The following is an 18,638-nucleotide window of genomic DNA, read 5'->3' on the forward strand; positions in this document are numbered from 1 at the left end:
GTCCTTGGACTTTCTCAAAGCTAGAGCACTATCACTTGAGCCTCAGCACCACTTCCAGCTTTTTTTTTCCCTATGTATGTGGTACTAAGGAATTGAACGTGGGTATTTATGCATGCTGGGCAAGCACTCTACCACTAGGCCAAACTCCAGGCCCCAGTTAATTTTTTTTAAAGTCCTCTCCTTCCCATTTCTAATTCTTGTTGCTACCTCAGCTCTTGAGTCTGCTTTAACATCACCTCTAGCAAAGCAAAACTGTAATGTCATCATTGTGTTTATTTTTGCTACTTCTGGTAAAATGGGGACATTTGTCTTGTAGTACACACTGTAAATTATTGTTGAACAAGTGATGAAAAAGGGAATAAAGTGATCAAATGTTTTATGGCCAATAACAAATACCACTTGAAAGAAGTAATTATACATAGTAGAAAAATCTAAGTTCTCAAAACTTAAGAAGCTGCTAAAGCAAACTGGTGAATTTAACCCTAATTTACATTCCCTTTTGTGTCTACGTGAAGCATCTGTAGGCCCAACTACACTTGGGTTGTCACCACTTGCATTGGCCAAGGTCTTTTTAAGGCAGCAGGGGTGGGGAGAGAAATTTAAGCATTCTTGGCTTCTTCCTCAGAATTGTTCTTCTGTGGCATCTGCTAGGACCTCATTTCCCTTCTTTGCCTAACAAAGGAAGCTCTCTTCCAGCTTCCTAAAATGCAGCTCCTGGAAGACCCTCCCTCATTTTGATTCCATATTTAAAGCATGCGACATACTATTTCCATACCCTATGTATACTGAAGTGATTGCTACAGTCCAACAAGTAACTCTAACCATCACCCCAGACTCAACTTTTTTTTTCATTTGTCAGTCATGAGGCTTGTACTCTGGGCCTGGGCGCTGTCCCTGAGCTCTTCAGCTCAAGGCTATCGCCCTACCCTGGAGACACAGCCCCACTTCCAATTTTCTAGTGGTTAATTGGAGATAAGAGTCTCAGGGACTTTAGTGCTCAGGGCCAGCTTTGAACTACCATCCTCTGATCTCAGCCTCCTGAGTGGCTAGGATTACAGGCGTGAGCCACTGTGCACAGCTTGAGTTAACTTTTCGTGTGAGCACATACAGTCTACTCATTAGTAACTTTGCAGCACTTTTTTTTATTACTAATTACGGATGCATATGTACCACACGGCCAATCTGTGTAAGTACAGGTGTGTACTCTTTGAGCTACTTGATTCCTTTCCCATTTCCGCCTTTCCCAGGATTCAATTCTACCCCGTGAGCTTGACTAGCTTAGGTTCCATATGTGAATGAGATCATTCAGCATTTATTTATCAGCATTCAACTTATTTCATTTAAGGTCCTTCATGTTCATCCATGTGGTTGTAAGTGACAAGATTTCCTTCCTTCTTAAAAAATTAATACTTGAAAGAATAAGGTCCCTATAGCTGTGGAAACATCTCAGACTTTCCTCAGAAGTCAAGAGCTCATATATAAATTTCTTAGCATGCTGGGGGTGGCTTATTTGCTTCGTCAATACTTGGGGAATATGTTTGTACTCTGAACAGTGCAACCATGTGACAGCTCCTTATTCCCCAGTCACAGCCACAGAATAGGATGAAAACCCACCTGTAGCAGGACTCCCAAAGCTTTGATTGGTGGGAGAAATCAATCCCAGGTGCAGAATTTTGTGGCGAGCCCAACTCGGGTGAAGCTAGAGCATTCAACAACAACAGCAACCCTATAATATATATATATATATGTATATACCTATATATACATAGCCTTTTATCCATGTAATGAACTCTTCATGAAAAAAGGAGGATGGCCTGGGATGTGGCCTAGTGGTAGAGTGCTTACCTAGCATGCACAAAGCCCTGGGTTCAATTCCTTAGTACATGCACAGAAAAAGCCAGAAGTGATGCTGTGACTCAAATGGTAGAGTGCTAGCCTTGAGAAAGCCCAAGGACAGTGCCCAGATCCTGAGATCAAGTCCCAAGACTGGAAAAAAAATAATGTACAGCCCTGCATGACACCAAAATCACTTGTGGTACTGTGTTTCTCCTAGATAACATCATCAAGAGGATATTTAATATTCTGAAGTTCACCTGGGTCCTGTTCCTGGCAACTGTGGATAGTTTCACCACCTGGCTTAACTCCATTTCAAGGGAGCACATTGACATATCAACTGTGCTGAGGATTGAGAGGTGTATGCTGACCAGAGAGATTAAGAAGGTAATACTGTGGCCATGATTATTTGAGCTTGTTGCCAAACATTTCAACTCCTTTCTTCTTGGTTTTGGAATAGTTGTATAGACATAATGAGCTACAAAACTTGCCTACAGGTCATGAGCACCTTCTACACATAGATTATTCATTCTCCCTTCTCCCCTTCTCAGAGTTCACAGATATATAGACTTTGCTGTAGCCTATAAAGAACTTCAATTAATCTTTGGAAAAATTCAGATGAGTATAGCAACAATAAAGTATACCATAGTCATGAACAGCTTATAAATTCTATTCAGAAATAGTAGCCTGTTTCTGGAAAAGCCACTATGACCGAGACATCATCACCCATGTACCAAAGGCTTCCTCTTTAGAATTATCTAGTGATACTGAGTGGCATTAATGCTCATCTTCCCTAACAGGGTGTATTTAGGCCAGCTATGTGTAAGTACTGAGCATTGCTGATCTGGTATAGAGTGGTCCCCAAAAATGATGGTGACACCCCCCTTTCTCCACAGGGCAATGTGCCAACCCGGGAAAGCATCCACATGTACTACCAGAACCACATCATGAACCTCTCCAGAGAGTCAGGACTGGACACCATTGACGAGCACCCGGGAGCCACCTCGGAGGCGCAGGCAGCCCGCAGAATGGATAGCTTAGATTCCCATGACAGTATCTCCAGGTACTGCACTTCCCAAAATGTGGGTTTTCTTGGCCCCAGGTAAATGCAGTCAGTGGCATCACACCTGAGATGAGGATGAGTGAAAAATGAAAGCCAAAAAGGTGCCTCGTGCCCCTGGCCCTACAGGTGATGTATTCCCACACTGCAGTGTTGAAAGAACCTCGTTCCCTAGACCCTGTAATGAAAAGCAGGCGGTGATGTTGAGTACAATTCACAGGCTCAGTGGTGAGATTTCCAAGCTTGAAGTAAAGCACAGTAGCCCCTTCCCAACCTCTAAATTACTCTTGGGTCAGACCTCCAAAACATTTGCTTCATCAAGAATCTACCCTGCTCCTTTCTGCCTTCTACTGCTTTCCTTAAATGTTTCTGCTGACAATGGTTCCAAAAAAGCTTTCGTTCTGTTAGCTTGTTTCTATTTTCTCTGGACTTTGCAGCAGACCTAGGCACTGACCTCCATGCTGATAGAGGCAGGCTCTGCTGCAGCACTCATGCTGTGCCTTAGCATCTTACCAGATGCTATGTGCTTCTCTAGCCAGATATTTCAAAGATAAGAGGGAGTTACTGAGCAGTTACAGAGCAATGCCTTTGAAGGAAAAATGGGTATGACCTAGGATGATTAGCTGACTGAAACAATTGCACGTCGTAGTCTTCTGCTAGCTCAGAATGTTATCCCTGAGGATATCTGTATATTTACTTTTGTTTTCATAAATTTTGACCTATTCTAGGCCAGTTCCTGGGCTCAATTCTAGCCAAACACAAATAGATAAGGGACTAACCCACTAGATACATGATGTGAGCCTGGGAAAATCTGAGACACTTCCATTGTCTCCTCTAGTACGTGCTGAGATGAGAAAGTGCAGACTGGAACTGTCATCACGAGTTATATCTCAGGGCTAAGGAAGATGCTAAAGGCTAGGGTGACATTTCTCCATTTCCAGATGAAATGGGGCAAGGGGGATTGAGACCATTCAGTCAAAACCAAAACCCCAAATAGAAACTGGAAATCAAAATCAAAATGTCTGGGAGAAATGGTTTAAAAATAATTGTTCCTTTTACCCTAAAGGACTTGTTTTTTAACTATTAGTCAATTGCAATATTTTAGCTTCTCTGATTCAGCCTGTTATTTTTTCTACTCCACAATTATCTATGGATGCAAACAGATTTATATTTTTTAGCATGGAAAGATAATTGTTATAGATATATCTGTTGCTGTTACATGTACACATTTTTGTCTGGGCTACATGCCCAAACTCAAGTTTTAAAATAGTATATATTCCAATTTGTATTCTTTATTGTTATTATAAAGATGATATTCAGTGGGGTTACAGTTACATAAGTCAGGTAACAAGTATCTTTTGGGAGGGTAGGATATGGGGCTTGAACTCAGTGCTTGGACACTGTCCCTGAATTCTTTTGCTCAAGGGTAGCACTCTATGACTTTTTAAATTTTTTACTTTAGGTTGGAAATGTGGCCTAGTGGTAGAATGCTTGCCTAGCAGGCCATTAAGTCTTGAATTTGAGTCCTCAGTACCACATAAACAGAAAAAGCCAGAAGTGGTGCTGTGGCTCAACTAGTAGAGTCCTAACCTTGAACAAAAGAAGCCTAGGGACAGTGCCCAGGCCCTGACTTCAAGATCCAGGTCTGGAAAAAAAAGTTACTCTTTATTGTTATTATAAATGTGATGTACAAAGAGATGGCAGTTATATGAGTCAAGTAATGAGTACATTTCCTTTGTGCGGAGTCTTCTTTCACCTTGCTCTCTCCCAGTCCCTTCTTCCTATCTCTACCCACAAATTGTATAGTTCACCTTCATCAGCATCCAGCGAACTCCACTGCTGCACTTTCCCCCCTTTTCCTTTGAGTTCTCTACCCCCTCATCCTCCAGAAGATATACACATGAATACACCATACACAAATGAGTACATTTCTGTTTGGACAATGTCACTCTTTCCCTCACTCTCTCTCGCTCCCTCTCCTAGTTTTTCCCTCCTGTCCCCCATCCACAAGTTGTCTAGTTCATTTTCAACATAATGTCTAGTGAGTATCATTGCTTTATTTGTTCACCTTTGTCCGTCTATTTCTGTGCCCCCCACCCCGGCCCCGCTTACCCTCCCAGAGACAGAGAAACAAACAAACAAACAAGACAAGTAAAAGAAAGCAAAAGGCTGAGAATTTAGCCCCTGGTGTAGTGCTTGCCTAGCATGCACGAAGACCTGGGTTCGAGTCCTTGGTACCACATACATAGGAAAAAAAAACTGAAAGTGGTGCTGAAGCTCAAGTGGTAGAGCTCTAGCATTGTCCAAGGACAGTGCTCAGGCCCAGAGCTCAAGCCCAGGACTGCCAAAAAAAAAAAAAAAAAAAGGAACAACAAGGGAAAAACCTCTTGTTTCCATTCCTGGAGGCCCAGCAGTCTTCTTAAATTTATTTTTTAGTAACATGTCTCTATATCTATAAATCAATGTACTTCAATGAAATCTCTGTTCTCTCCTTTAATGCCAAAACTTAAGATTCATTTAACTCACATTCTGTCTAAGCTCTCATATATTCCATTTTATCTCACCAAGCAATCAGTGCTAAGGATGTAGCTCTTGCATGCTAAGTATGTATGAGGCCCTGGGATTGGACCCTAGCATTGTAGTCAGAACAGAACAACAATCAGAGTGAACATGAGCAGGTGAACACACATACACGCACAGGTATAGTGTTCAGGATGGTAGAGCAATGAACATTCTGATTGTGTTGAGTACTAACTACAAGGTCCATATTCATCCACTTTAGAGCCTGTTTATAAACAAAAACCTCTCATAAATAAAGGCACACATCTTCTGAGAAATGTTCCATCACCTACCCACTCATCCATCTACCCACCCATCTTTTACTCATTTACCAGTCCATCCCTCCATCTGTCTGTCTAATCTCATGTCCATTTACTCACCCCATCCATCCATTTGCTTCATATTTAAAAATGCGTACTGCCCTCAGTCTTTTTGTTTTTTGTTTTGTTTTGTTTTTTTTTTTGCCAGTCGTGGGCTTGAGCTCAGGGCCTAAGCACTGTCCTTGGATTTTCTCAAGGTTAGAGCTCTTCCACTTGAGCCTCAGCACCATTTCTGGCTTTTTTTCTATGTATGTGGCACCAAGGAATCGAACCCAGGTCTTCGTGCATGCTAGGCAAGCACTCTACCACTAGGCCAAACTCCCGGCCCAAAGACATTCTTTTTTTTTTTTTTTTGGCCAGTCCTGGGCTTGAGCTCAGGGCCTGAGCACTGTCCTTGGACTTTCTCAAGACTAGAGCTCTACCACTTGAGCCTCAGCACCACTTCTGGCTTTTTTCTATGTATGTGGTACCAAGGAATCGAACCCGGGTCTTCATGCATGCTAGGCAAGCACTTTAACCACTAGGCCAAACTCCCGGCCCTGCCGTCAGTTTTTGAGCAAGGCTTTTCTGTGTATGTCTAGGGTAGACAGAATCTAACCCAAACAATAGCTTTTCAGGTGCCAAATTTAAAAGGTTCGGGTAGCTCTGCCTTATTTATGCAAAAATAAAATCATATTCAGTTCAAATTATTTCCTTCTACACAATGAAGGATCTCATTCTATATATGCATACTATGTTATTCCATTGTTATCTTTCCTTCAAGAAAGTATGTTGTCTCTAATGTGATTTATAATGTTTTCTTAAATGTCTGTTTTTAACATTTTTGTCTTGTTTTATAATAAAGGGATTGTTTTTGTCCCTAAGATATCTAAGTGAAAAGGAAAATTAATGGAATAGTTTTTTTTCATGAGTTAGTACATTGATGGTAATGGTAGCATTAACCCCTTGTTAAAGAGGCAAGACACATATCATTGTGAAATTGTGCAATATTTTTGTAAAAAAAAATAAGGATTTCTTTAGCTTTCTGAAAACCCTACCTGGACTTGCTTGAACAAATAGTTTGATATGCATATATACAGAGAGAGAACAAAGAAAACTGAAATAGTTCACAAAGAAAACCTGCATGATTCGTATACTAGTGGTTCTTAACTCTAAAATTTATACCTTGTCTAAGGAGATTAACTGAATACACATCAAAAGTGAGGAGGAAAAAAAAGGGGTAAACTGGTAAAAATAAAGTCATGAGATTGATTTTTAATTAGGTACTATACTCATGATCAAAACCTGTGAGTTAGCCACACACTGGTAGCTCAAGCCTGTAATCCAAGCCTTTCAGGAGATTGAGATATGATGATCATGATTCAAAGACAACCCTGGCAGAAAGTTTATGAGGCTCTTATCTCCAATTAACTATGAAAAAGCCAGAAATGAGGCTATAATTCATATGGTACATCACCAGCTTTGAGTAAAAAGCTAAGAGGCAACAAGTCCTGAGTTCAAGCCTCAGTACAGCATGAGAGAGAGAGAGAGAGAGAGAGAGAGAGAGAGAGAGAGAGAGAGAGAGAGAGAGAGAGAGAGAGAGAGAGAGAACTTGTGAGTTTGGAGATATTGGAAATTATTGGTTGCTTTGAATTAAACACTGTCAAAATATCTCCCAAATTATAAAGTAGTAAGTCAACAAATATGGTAGGAAACTGTAACCATTAAAAATTGGTCTGGTCTGTAATGTATTTTGATTTTAAACTCACAAAAGAGGAGATACAAGAAGTCCATTTTGTTGGGAGCTAGGTGAGTTTTTGTGCTGACTGAGCCTCATTTTCAATTTATACTTTAGAACTCCAAATTTTCCAGCAGAAATTGGTCAATGCTAAGGTCTCCGTGAAGTTATAATGCTAGAAAATAACAGTGTCTTCCCCAGGAGAGATTCTTCCAGTGGAAGCTGGCTCGGATCTTTCATTCCTGGGACAGGTCAGTGACCTGTCACTAACCTGGCTTTGCTAGAATTCCTTTATTATTTTCTTTTAGTACTCTGACTTTTTATATTGGTTGATATCTTGATATATATCAAACCAGTATCTTTTCTGTGTACATTGTTTGGCTTAACCAAATATCATTCAGAAAACGGTGAAAAAAGTCAGTTTTGTGGCATTATTCCAGAGCATTCTGGTGAATTTTTTCAAAAGAAAAGTGAAATTCATTGTTCAAATTATATGCAAAATTAATTTTCTTGTTTATGCAATTGGGTTGATAAATGTTCTCGGTGAACTTAGTGTTACGCTTTCCAGAGAAATCTCATTTTTTTTGGTCAAAAACAAAAGAACAACTCCATTGCAATCTTATAATGATAGAAAACCTACCTTTTGAGAGAATGACTGAAACATAATTATTCTGTTTCCCTGGCCCACCCAGAAAGTGTCATTTGAAAATTTATCATCACCAATGTATTTTTTTTTTAAATTCCAGCCTTCTTCTATTTTGTTAGCCTGCTAAACAGGTCCTCGCGGCTGCGTGGTCAGGTTTGGTGGTGGTGTTGATTGTGTTGTGCGTTATTTGCTTGGCAGTGTATAGGTTGGTTGATTATATGTGAGCTGATGGACCAGTGGTCTTTTAACTCTGTGTTTCTATAACTGTTTGCGATGCTAGCTGCTACACCGAAGCCACCATGCTGTTCTCAAGGCAGTCTACCCTTGATGACTTAGATGGACAAGACCCCGTTCCTAAAACAAGCGAGCGTGCTCGGCCTAACCTCCGTAAAATGCTCAGCATGGACTTGTCTTCCTCTTCAGCTGACAGTGGCAGTTTAGCATCAAGGTGCTTAACTCGTTCGTGCATGCTTTGTTCTGAAATCTGGTTCCCTTCCCCCTTGATGTCTCTGCAGAGATAAGTTTTATCATGTATGTTGAGTTTCTTTCTTAGCTTGCCTTGGAAGCATGTGCACGACTAACAAAAACAGAACTGTAGCCCCTTCTGAGGCTAACTGTCCCCCAGGATCCTGTTCCATGACACTAACCCCACTTCAGTTTTGTCTATCAGGGCATTCTTTAAAATTCTGACTGTAAATACTCATGTGTAAGCATGCTACCTATACTTGATTTACAGGTTCTATTGGCAGCCTTCATATGGCGAAACCTCAGGAATTATAGAAACTTTTTCTTAGGATTCAACCCAAGGAGACATACTATACAAAAGAACACACCCTGAAAAGCTGTCGTGCATAGCCATTTTTAGTTGATTCTGAATAAATCTGCCAATGTCTTATGTGTGTAGCAAACCTAAAAGTCATACCCAGGCAAATAAGTCACACCTATAATCCCAACTAACCCAAGAGGCAAAGATGAGATGGTTCACAATCGGAGGCCAACCCTAGCTAAAAAGGTCATGAGCGAGCCTCCATCTCAACCATTAAACTGGGCCTTGGTGGTATGTGCCTGTCATCCTAGCTAGATGGGATGTGCAGACAGGAAGATGTGGTCCAGGGCAGCCTGAGCACGCCTTGAGGCCTATCCAGAAAACTGAAACAAAAAGCCTGAGGACATGGCTTAACAAGGCTGGATGACTGCCCATCAACTAGAAGCCCCAAGATCAAACTCCAGCACCACACACTACACACAAAAAAGAGCCAGAATGTTTTTACCACTGCCTTTTTAAGAGAATATTATTTCAAATGTATGTCCATTGTAGGCTGCCACTTGTTTTGTTTGCAATGAAGACTTTGTAAATATTTATTAATATGAATCAATTGTACAAAGAGGCTTCGTTGTGATATTTATAACATGCATGTAAGATACTTTCATCAAAATCATCCCAACCACGTTGCTGGTTTTTTTAGCCCACCCCTCTCATTTTTAACAGTTTATGATGAACTTCATCATTTAATGTTCATCCACATATAATAGCTTATGTTTTTAGTGAATCCTGTCCCCTGCAAAGGTAACTACTTAGAAATGAATTATCTGTAAACAAAGCCAAGACATTTAAAAAAAATGTTTTATGGGTAGGTGACAATGGTTCAGCCTGTAATCCTAGCTTCTCAGGAGGCTGAGATCTGAGGATCAAAACCCACCCAAGCAGGAAAGATTGTGAGACTCATCTCCAATTAACTACCAAAGGAGCCAGAAGTGGAACTCTAGCTCAAGTGGTAGAGCTCTAGCCCTGGTTTAAAAAAAAAATGCTCAGAGACAGTGCCCAGGTCCGGAATTCAAACTTCAGGACACACACACACACACACACACACACACACACACACACACACACACGTGTATAGATAGATAGACAGATAGATAGATAATATATGTGTTTTATATATATATATATATATATATATATATTAGTGTGTTTAAGGATACCAGCTAGATTGTGCTTATCCTGACATGAAAATAACCCAGTCTAAAAGAAATGTAACTCTGATAGCTCATGGTGGCAAATTTGATGATGCTTACTTTGATTTCTGGCAGCTGTGGGGATCACTACAACACTGCATGCTGCAGGATGTAGGCTGGGGGTTTGGTTGGAGCTTGCTGACTTCTGAAGGAGCCCTTAGCCTTCAGGCTCTCATGTGATACCCCCCCAACCTTAGGAACTCTGCTTACCTTGACTCCCAAACATTAGGAAGTCAGAACTTGGGTAGGGTTGCTCCTATAATCTGAAAATCCATGGGGCAGTAAGACAATGTCTCTGCTTGTTAGAGAGCTATATTTAGAGGAGGTAGGTATCTAGTGAATCTCTTATTAGGCCTTGCATTCCCAGAGCTGTCTACATGATGTGCATTCTTAAGACCAAAGCTCTGAGCAAGTTTAAGGGTTCGACCTGGTTCTTCTGTCACAAGATGCCATGTGGGCTCTTCCCTGCTCATTCATACTCATTGGCATGACTACATACCAATAAAAATAGATTTTATCTGTACATTTGAAGATCTCCATGTTTCTAGGGCCTACTTGCTCATGTATTTCATGTAGACACTAGTGCATGCTTCAGGATCTAACAAATTATATACACCCTCCACCAGGCTCCAAATAATCCTGTCCTCTTCGGAGGTGGGGAGAAGTCCTCAGGCTTCCTCCACCTCCAACCAAAGGACACAGCAACATAGGCATGTCAGGAATGGCCTCGCATGGCTTCTCTGTTTTCTGTTCCAACCTTTCCTGCATGCAGATAGGGAAAGCTGGACAAAAAGGGTGGAAAGGAAAAGGAGGAGACAGGGGAAAGTATACCATGGCCACAGCGTGTAGAGAAATTCTGAAAGAGAGACCAATAAGTAATAGTACACAGATGCCTTTAGGAGCCTGGAAGAGAAAGGACAACATCCCAGAGTATAGCGGGCCATGAGAGAGAAGCCATACTGAAAAGGTAAAGATTTCCAGAAAAATGACTGCAAGCTATCGCGATGGTAGGAATCTAATCATGGGAGCTGTTGGTCAGTAATCACTGGGTCAGCTCAGCTGGCGATCACTCCTCTCATCCCAGTCGATCTGAGTGGGTCCTTTACGTAGGACTGAGAGTAGAACATATCTTAATTTAAAAAAAAATGTGGGGCCGGGAGTTTGGCCTAGTGGTTAAAGTGCTTGCCTAGCATGCATGAAGACCCGGGTTCGATTCCTCGGTACCACATACATAGAAAAAAGCCGGAAGTGGTGCTGAGGCTCAAGTGGTAGAGCTCTAGCCTTGAGATAGTCCACGGACAGTGCTCAGGCCCTGAGCTCAAGCCCAGGACTGGCAAAAAAAAAAATGTGTGGCACTAGCATGGCTTGTTCTTTGCATCTCCACTCCTCTCTTCTTCAGAGACATCTGCTGATGGGTAGGCTATGCTGACTAGATGATGATGATTTAGAAATAAACCCCAAAGCTCATGGCTGTGAACTTTGTTTGAAAAATATATATATATATATAGAGAGAGAGAGATAAGCCTCTGTACATAGATGAAATTTGCATCTTGAGAGAAATGTGACTTGCTTCGGTTTTGAACGGGGTGCGTGCTCACTGTCCACTTCTATATCAGAAAGACTGCTGTGTGTGCGGTTTCTGCAGACCAGGAATTAGTCTGATGGAACAAAGCAGCTGGAATGCATTTTTGAAAATGGGGTATTTCTTTTCCTCTCTTGCTTGATGTTTTCTCTTGGGAGTTCTGAGGCGTGTCTTGAGAGTTCAGGCTAGTCGTGGGGAGTATGCACGCTAAGATGAGTGCTCTGTGCCCATCCTCTCTCCTAACAGTGAACCTACGCAGTGCACCATGCTATACTCACGCCAGGGGACCACGGAAACCATCGAGGAAGTGGAGGTGGAGGAGGCGGAGGAGGAAGCCATGGGCTTAGAGCCTGAGCTCAGAGAAGCTGAGGAGGAGAAGCAGGAAGAAGAGGAGGAAGAGGAAGAGGAGGAAGAGGTGGAAGAAGAGGCAGAGGAGGAGGAACAGGAGGAAGAGGAAGAGGAGGAGGAAGAGGAGGAGGAGGTGGTGGTGGTGGAGTTTGATGCCGAGGCAAAGGAGGTTGGCCTCACTCCTGATGAAGAGTTGCCCCAGTTCTCCACAGACGATGGGGATGTGGAGGCCCCTCCCTCTTACAGCAAGGCTGTCAGTTTTGAGCACCTGTCCTTTGCCTCACAGGACGACTCTGGAGCCAAGAACCACATGGTGGTTAGCCCTGATGACAGCCGCACAGACAAGCTAGAGTCCAGCATCTTACCACCCCTCACTCATGAGCTGACAGCCAGCGAGCTACTGCTCAACAAGTAAGACCAGGCAGCAAGCCCAGCTCTTTACACAAACACGTATCTTCTGACCTCATGAATGGCCCAGCTCAGCCCCAGACATCAAGAGCTCACTAGCAACTCTAGGACTTCTTATTCTTTAGTACCTACATGACTGAGTCACAGTCACGAGTCATTGAGTCACGGCCTTGAAGCTGTGCTTCTCTCTAAAAAAGTCTAGAGAGGACTCTTGTGGTTCTTGCTTCTAATCCCATCAGGAGATTAAGATATGAGGATTGTGTTTGAAAGCCTGTCCAGGCAGAAAAGTCCATGAGACTCTTATTTCCAGTTTACCAGCCAAAAGCTGGCCTAGAGGTTTGGCTCAAGAGGTAGCCACCAAGTTTCAGTGAAAAAGCCAAGGGAGAATGGGAGGTCTTGAGTTCAAACCTGAGTATCAGCACACAAAGAGATCTAGACATCCTAATCGGGACATCTTAAATCCAAAATACTTTAAATGCCAAGCATACGAAGTAGATCAACTCATCCCATGAAACTTTTTTCATGCACAAAATTTGGTAAAATAATTTTGAAACTGCCTCCTGGCTATTCGAATACAATAATTAGGATACATAAACTTGATGTTTAGATTTGAGTTTCCAACCCAAAATGTTTCATTATGAAACTCAAATCTCTTAAATTTTGAAGAAGGGAAAAAAAAAAGATCTGAAATCTGGAACACTTTCCAGTCCCAAGCATTTCAACAAGGGATTCTCAAACTGGATAAAATTGACTAAAAAAAAAAATTTAGTGGGAACTAGGAAGTCAGGGCAAAGACTGGGGCGGGGGGAATGCAACAAGAAGGGTCATGCTAAATGAAATACAGTCAGAGACAAAAGTCTGATGGTGTTCACTGTAACAGGATGTTCCATGATGATGAGCTGGAGGAATCAGAGAAATTCTACGTGGGCCAGCCCCGCTTCTTGCTGCTGTTCTATGCCATGTACAATACTCTGGTGGCCCGCTCGGAAATGGTGTGCTACTTTGTGATCATCCTCAACCACATGGTGTCTGCCTCCGTGATCACTCTCCTGCTACCCATTCTCATCTTCCTCTGGGCCATGCTGTCTGTCCCCAGACCCAGCCGGAGGTTCTGGATGATGGCTATTGTCTACACCGAGGTAGGCCCGTCACCCACACAGCCTTCTTTGACTCATGTCGTTTTCACCAGCAGTTACCTAGTGCTGATATTTATATACCTCCTCATAGTTCCCGTAGCATGTGGTGAATGATAGTGCTGTTTTGTTTCAAGGAGAAAGCTTGAGTGAGATCAAATAATTGACTTGGAATGTCTCAGTTGTGGAATGGTGGGACGTATTGATACCTGGTTGTGACCGGCACAGTAGTAATCACTGAGATAGTAGCTGTCTTTTGTAAACGAAGGCAGAGTGCTGGCACAAGCAAATACTCAACAATTAGACACTGCAATAACAAAAGACAAGAATATACTTTGAGAACTGGGTATTGATGCCTCATGATTGTAATCTTAGCAACTCAGGCCGTTGAGATCTGAGAACTGTGGTTCAAAGCCAGCCAAGGCTGGAAAGCTTGTGAGATAACCTGTCTCAAACTAACTGTAAGTGGAGCTGTGGCTCAAAGTGGTAGAGCACAAAAAGCTCATGAACAATGCCCAGGCCCCAGGACTGACATCAAAAAGAGAGAGAGAGAGAGAGAGAGAGAGAGAGAGAGAGAGAGAGAGAGAGAGAGAGAGAGAGAGAGAGAGAGAGAGAGAGAGAGAGGGAGAGAGAGAACATACTTTGAAAATTGGGCTCATGTTCATTCTTATAATCCCATCCACCCGAAGAGTCTGAGATCTGAGGATGGAGATTCAAAGCCAGCCTGGGCAGATAAATCTGACTTGTATCTCCAGTGAGCCAGTAAAAAGTGCCTGAAGTGGAAATGTAGCTCAAGTTGTAGAATGCCTTGGGCAAGAGAACTAACCAAGAGCACTAGGCCCTGAGTTCAAGCCCCAAAACAGCACAAAAAATCATTTTGAAGATACTTTAGTACAACATACATATTTTCCATACATCCCAACAGAAAATCAAATAAGCATACAAAAATCCAAATGACAGAAAGGACACAGATAAGTACTCATTAGAGAGTACTTATCTGGCTAGAGCAACCTGTTTTTCTAGCCTGTCCTTTGAAATCCAGAGATGATTGTAAAGTCCCAAAAAGCCCAAGGGAATCCTTGCAGCCTCGTGCCAGGCTCCTGTGATGAGTAGTATGGGTAGGTCTGTGAAAAAGGCTGAGTTTCCATCCAGGCACCTAAGGATACTGTCAACAGCACTGCACGTGCGTCTTAATGTACAGGACTTAGACATCCAGTTCGAGCCTAGAGATTCCATAGGCTTATAAGTCATTCAACAGGCAATTAGAACAAGATATAAAGAGAATCATCTCACAAGTACTGTTTTAAAGCATTGGAAATATGTATCTTCTTCCTGTAAAGAAAATAAAGGTCATAAAGACAAAGACATAGCTATTATTCTCATTGAAATATTAATCCAGCCTTACCAAAAATAGCCATTGTTTGAACATTCCCATTGTTATATCTCTTGGGATGTGATGAATCCATCATAAGTGATGGAAACCTCTCTGTTTTCTTACCCCTCTTTCTGTGAGGGATTTTTTTCAGACCCCCTTCCTCACCTAAGGATGAGTAAGGGCGGTACCCATAGCATGAAAAGGAAGATAAGAACTGCTTATGCAGCATTCATCTCAAAACTAGAAATGTTCTTGGTGGAGTTGAGCTACCTACCTTCTGTCACATGAAAGGTGACATACATGGAAACCAAGTTGACATTAGAATATGAACCACATGCCAAAAAAAAAAAAAACCATAAGAACTGTCAGACTTAAGGAAATCAGTATGAAAGCTACTTCCTCAATATGAGATGACATTTGCCTAAACAGCAACACACAGTACATGATGGTCTCCCTGTGTCTACAACTTATGACACCTGTGACCATGAGACTCTGCTTTTGTTATGAGGTCTAGTGATACTGGTATTTCACATAATTGTAGGTATCCCCCCCATCAAAATGCTGAAATGCATATTTTCCTCTAGTTCTGTGTCCATGCTTCTCCTACATACCTATTCCTAAAGAATTTCCTTTGAATTTCTGTCATCCATATGTAGGTGGCAATTGTAGTCAAGTATTTCTTCCAATTTGGATTCTTCCCCTGGAATAAGAATGTGGAGTTGTACAAGGATAAACCTTACCATCCCCCAAACATCATCGGAGTGGAAAAGAAGGAGGGCTACGTGCTTTACGACCTCATTCAGCTCCTGGCCCTGTTCTTTCATCGCTCCATCTTGAAGGTACTGGTTGCTAATGGTTCATCAGCTCATGGTGACGCCCCAGCCCTTGTGCTGGTTCCCTGGAAAGCTTGAACAATGGGATTTAGGATGGGGTTAAAGGGTCCATGGGTAGCCTCTGCTCATCTGCTCCTTAAATGACAGTTATATCTATGTAGTGCCCATTTCTCTAAATAGTTCATAAGGGAAACTGGTGTTGATCTGTATTTCAACCCTGGGTTGATCATAATTACTCCACATTTGTGGAAGCTTCCTAAGTACTGAGATCTTAGCTGACACACCCAACTCCACCTTGCTTCAGCTAGAAACTCAGGAAACACTCAGAAATGGATCACAAGGCCTCTCATCCCCATTACACCGCGTGCCTACTCCTAGTGTTACTGCTTCCATAGGGGTTCTCTTGTGAATCCATCCATGGTGGCTAAAGACCACAGCTGGTACAGCCAATTTGCTGTAGAGGGTGCTCTTCACCATGTGACTCCAGAAAGACCCCCGGCAGGGCAGAGCTAAGGAGTGGTGTGGGATCTTTCTTCTCACACACTGTCATAAACAAAGCTTTATTGTGCCATTCCATGTTAATGAAATTTAAATTATCCCATAGCATTTTTCTGTACTCATGTCCTCCTGTTACTTGAAAGTTAGCTTTTGATAAAGTGTTTTAAATGTATTTTATCAACTAGTGTATCAGTTCCTAGGATCCTTTTGGGCACAGGCTTGGAGTTTACACACACACACACACACACACACACACACACACACACACATTGTCTTTTGGTGAACTGATCATTTTCTGACTTGATCTCCAACCACTTGGCCTCTTAAATATAAGTCATAAGAAGGACCAAGCCTGACAGATCTCCCAGTCAGAGGACAACCCCATTGGAGTACTTCATGCACAGGGCAAGGCTGTCCTACATGCTATAGCTTCATGCAGGCAGCCTTTGGCTCCAGGGAGATCCCCAGGCTCTTAGCCTCTTGTTCTGCCATTTTTCCTCTCTTCATCAGCTCCTCATTCCATTTCCATTAAGTAAACACCAGGCTCTTGCAGAAGGCATCATATTTGAGTAGGATATTTGCCTCATATTTGAGAATATTTGCTTTGTTCCTGAATCTCCCTGATGTGAGCCAGCGGTCACTTCTCACTGTGAGGCTGTAGGAGGGATAGGACCACTATGGGAAACAGGGGTGCTGGTGGATTTGGAGTACAGGGGAATTCTCAGGGCTACCTCATTACAACACTCCCAATGCTAGCTTTGAACACAAAGACGTGTTCCGGAAAGCGCTTTTGTCCAAGCAATTATTTCATCTTTATTCCAGCTGCCAGAGCTTTCTTGATCTTCTCTATCAATCCATCAGACTGCTTGCTGCCAGCCCTCTCTCTTTTCCTGGGACCATTGTCCAGCTTCTGTACACTTCTCTCCCTTGGTTCACTGGGTTTAATACTGTATGACAGAATGCCAGCTCCCCCACTGGAAATGGTCACTTCCCTTGTCACTTTCTGTCTCCTCAGTGTCATGGCCTGTGGGATGAAGATGACATTGTTGATAGTGGCACAGACAAGGAGGAATCGGATGATGAGCTCTCTCTCAGACATGGCAGAAGAGACTCTTCAGATTCACTCAAGTCCATCAACCTCGCAGCGTCCGTGGAGTCTGTACACGTGACATTCCCAGAGCAGCCTACAGCCTTCCGCAGAAAACGTTCCAGCAGCAACACCCAGATCTCCCCAGGATCCAGCTTCTCTTCAAATAGGTCCAAAAGAGGTATCTGTCACATGGCATCCAGGCTGAGCTCATCTTGCTAGAACCTGTGGGTCATAGGAAGTGACATTACTAATTAGGTGCTATCAAGAGATGGATATTGTAATGCAAGTCTAAGTCTTGCCTCTGCTGGTATGGCTTCTTTGCTCTAAATATCTGACTCCTTGCAGGTCTGACAACTTCAGAACATTGCTAGCGAGAAAATGTCAAACATATGATTTGTTCAGGATGCGTAAATATTCTGCTGGAATGGTATTCAGAGAACTAAGTCCTTTGAAAAGTGGATTTTAATTTAGCCAGTGGGGGCTTTTCACAAAACTACCTAGTTAATTCCTAAATGACTTACTACTTGCTAAACAGCCAGTGTGATCAGAAAGTAGATTTGTTCTGGGCTCACGCCTGTAATCCTAACTACTCAGGAAGCTGAGATCTGATCAAACCGAAAACTGGAAGTGGTGCTTTGGCTCAAGTGGTAGAGCCCTAGCCTTGAGCTGAAGAGCTCAGGAACAATGCCTAGGCCCAGAGTTCAAGCCCCATGACCGATGAAAAAGAAAAAAGAAAGAGAAAGTAGATTTGTCCTACAGTTGCTACTCTTAGAGTAACTGAGTAACTAGGCCTTCATATTTGTGGAAACTAGTATTTATTTGGAAATTGCCAAATGCCTGGGGATGTTCGTCCTCAGAACCTGCTTCTGAGGCAGACAGACACTGGCAGACCTCATTTTTGTCATTTTACCCTTAGTGAAGTCGAGGCATGAAAACAGGGATGGGCCATGGGTTCTACCAGGACTGTTGAGCACAATCAAGGCTGTTCTTCCAGTGTGTCCCTAGAAAATCCTTGAGCAGTGATTTCAGAGCTAAACCCCAAAGATGTTGTTCAGTGACGCAGAGTTGAGAAGACAGCCTACTAGACACTAGTTCATGAAGCCATCTGCCCAAGTGTCCTCCACCATTAAGCATGTGGGCTCCACGGGCTGCCCCGATACTTTGAGTGACAGGTCTGACTCACCCCTCACCCAGCATCTTGTGATTTCTCTCCATTCTTT

At 42.5% G+C, this 18,638-nt stretch overlaps 1 protein-coding gene across 1 annotated transcript in view; it reads left to right on the forward strand.

Moving 5' to 3' along the window:
- Positions 1 to 18,638, forward strand: part of Piezo2 (piezo type mechanosensitive ion channel component 2) — a 367,270-nt gene that overhangs the window by 329,188 nt on the left and 19,444 nt on the right. The window contains exons 35-41 of the mRNA XM_090353510.1: positions 2,054 to 2,220; positions 2,730 to 2,896; positions 11,980 to 12,148; positions 12,248 to 12,492; positions 13,370 to 13,628; positions 15,654 to 15,836; positions 17,344 to 17,596. Of these exons, the coding sequence (XP_090209636.1) occupies positions 2,054 to 2,220; positions 2,730 to 2,896; positions 11,980 to 12,148; positions 12,248 to 12,492; positions 13,370 to 13,628; positions 15,654 to 15,836; positions 17,344 to 17,596 (1,443 nt within the window). The remainder of the gene's footprint in view (positions 1 to 2,053; positions 2,221 to 2,729; positions 2,897 to 11,979; positions 12,149 to 12,247; positions 12,493 to 13,369; positions 13,629 to 15,653; positions 15,837 to 17,343; positions 17,597 to 18,638) is intronic.

Source organism: Megascapheus bottae, chromosome 19 (genome assembly GCF_031878675.1).
Source record: "Megascapheus bottae isolate mThoBot1 chromosome 19, mThoBot2.hap1, whole genome shotgun sequence".
Classification (NCBI taxonomy): domain Eukaryota; kingdom Metazoa; phylum Chordata; class Mammalia; order Rodentia; family Geomyidae; genus Megascapheus; species Megascapheus bottae.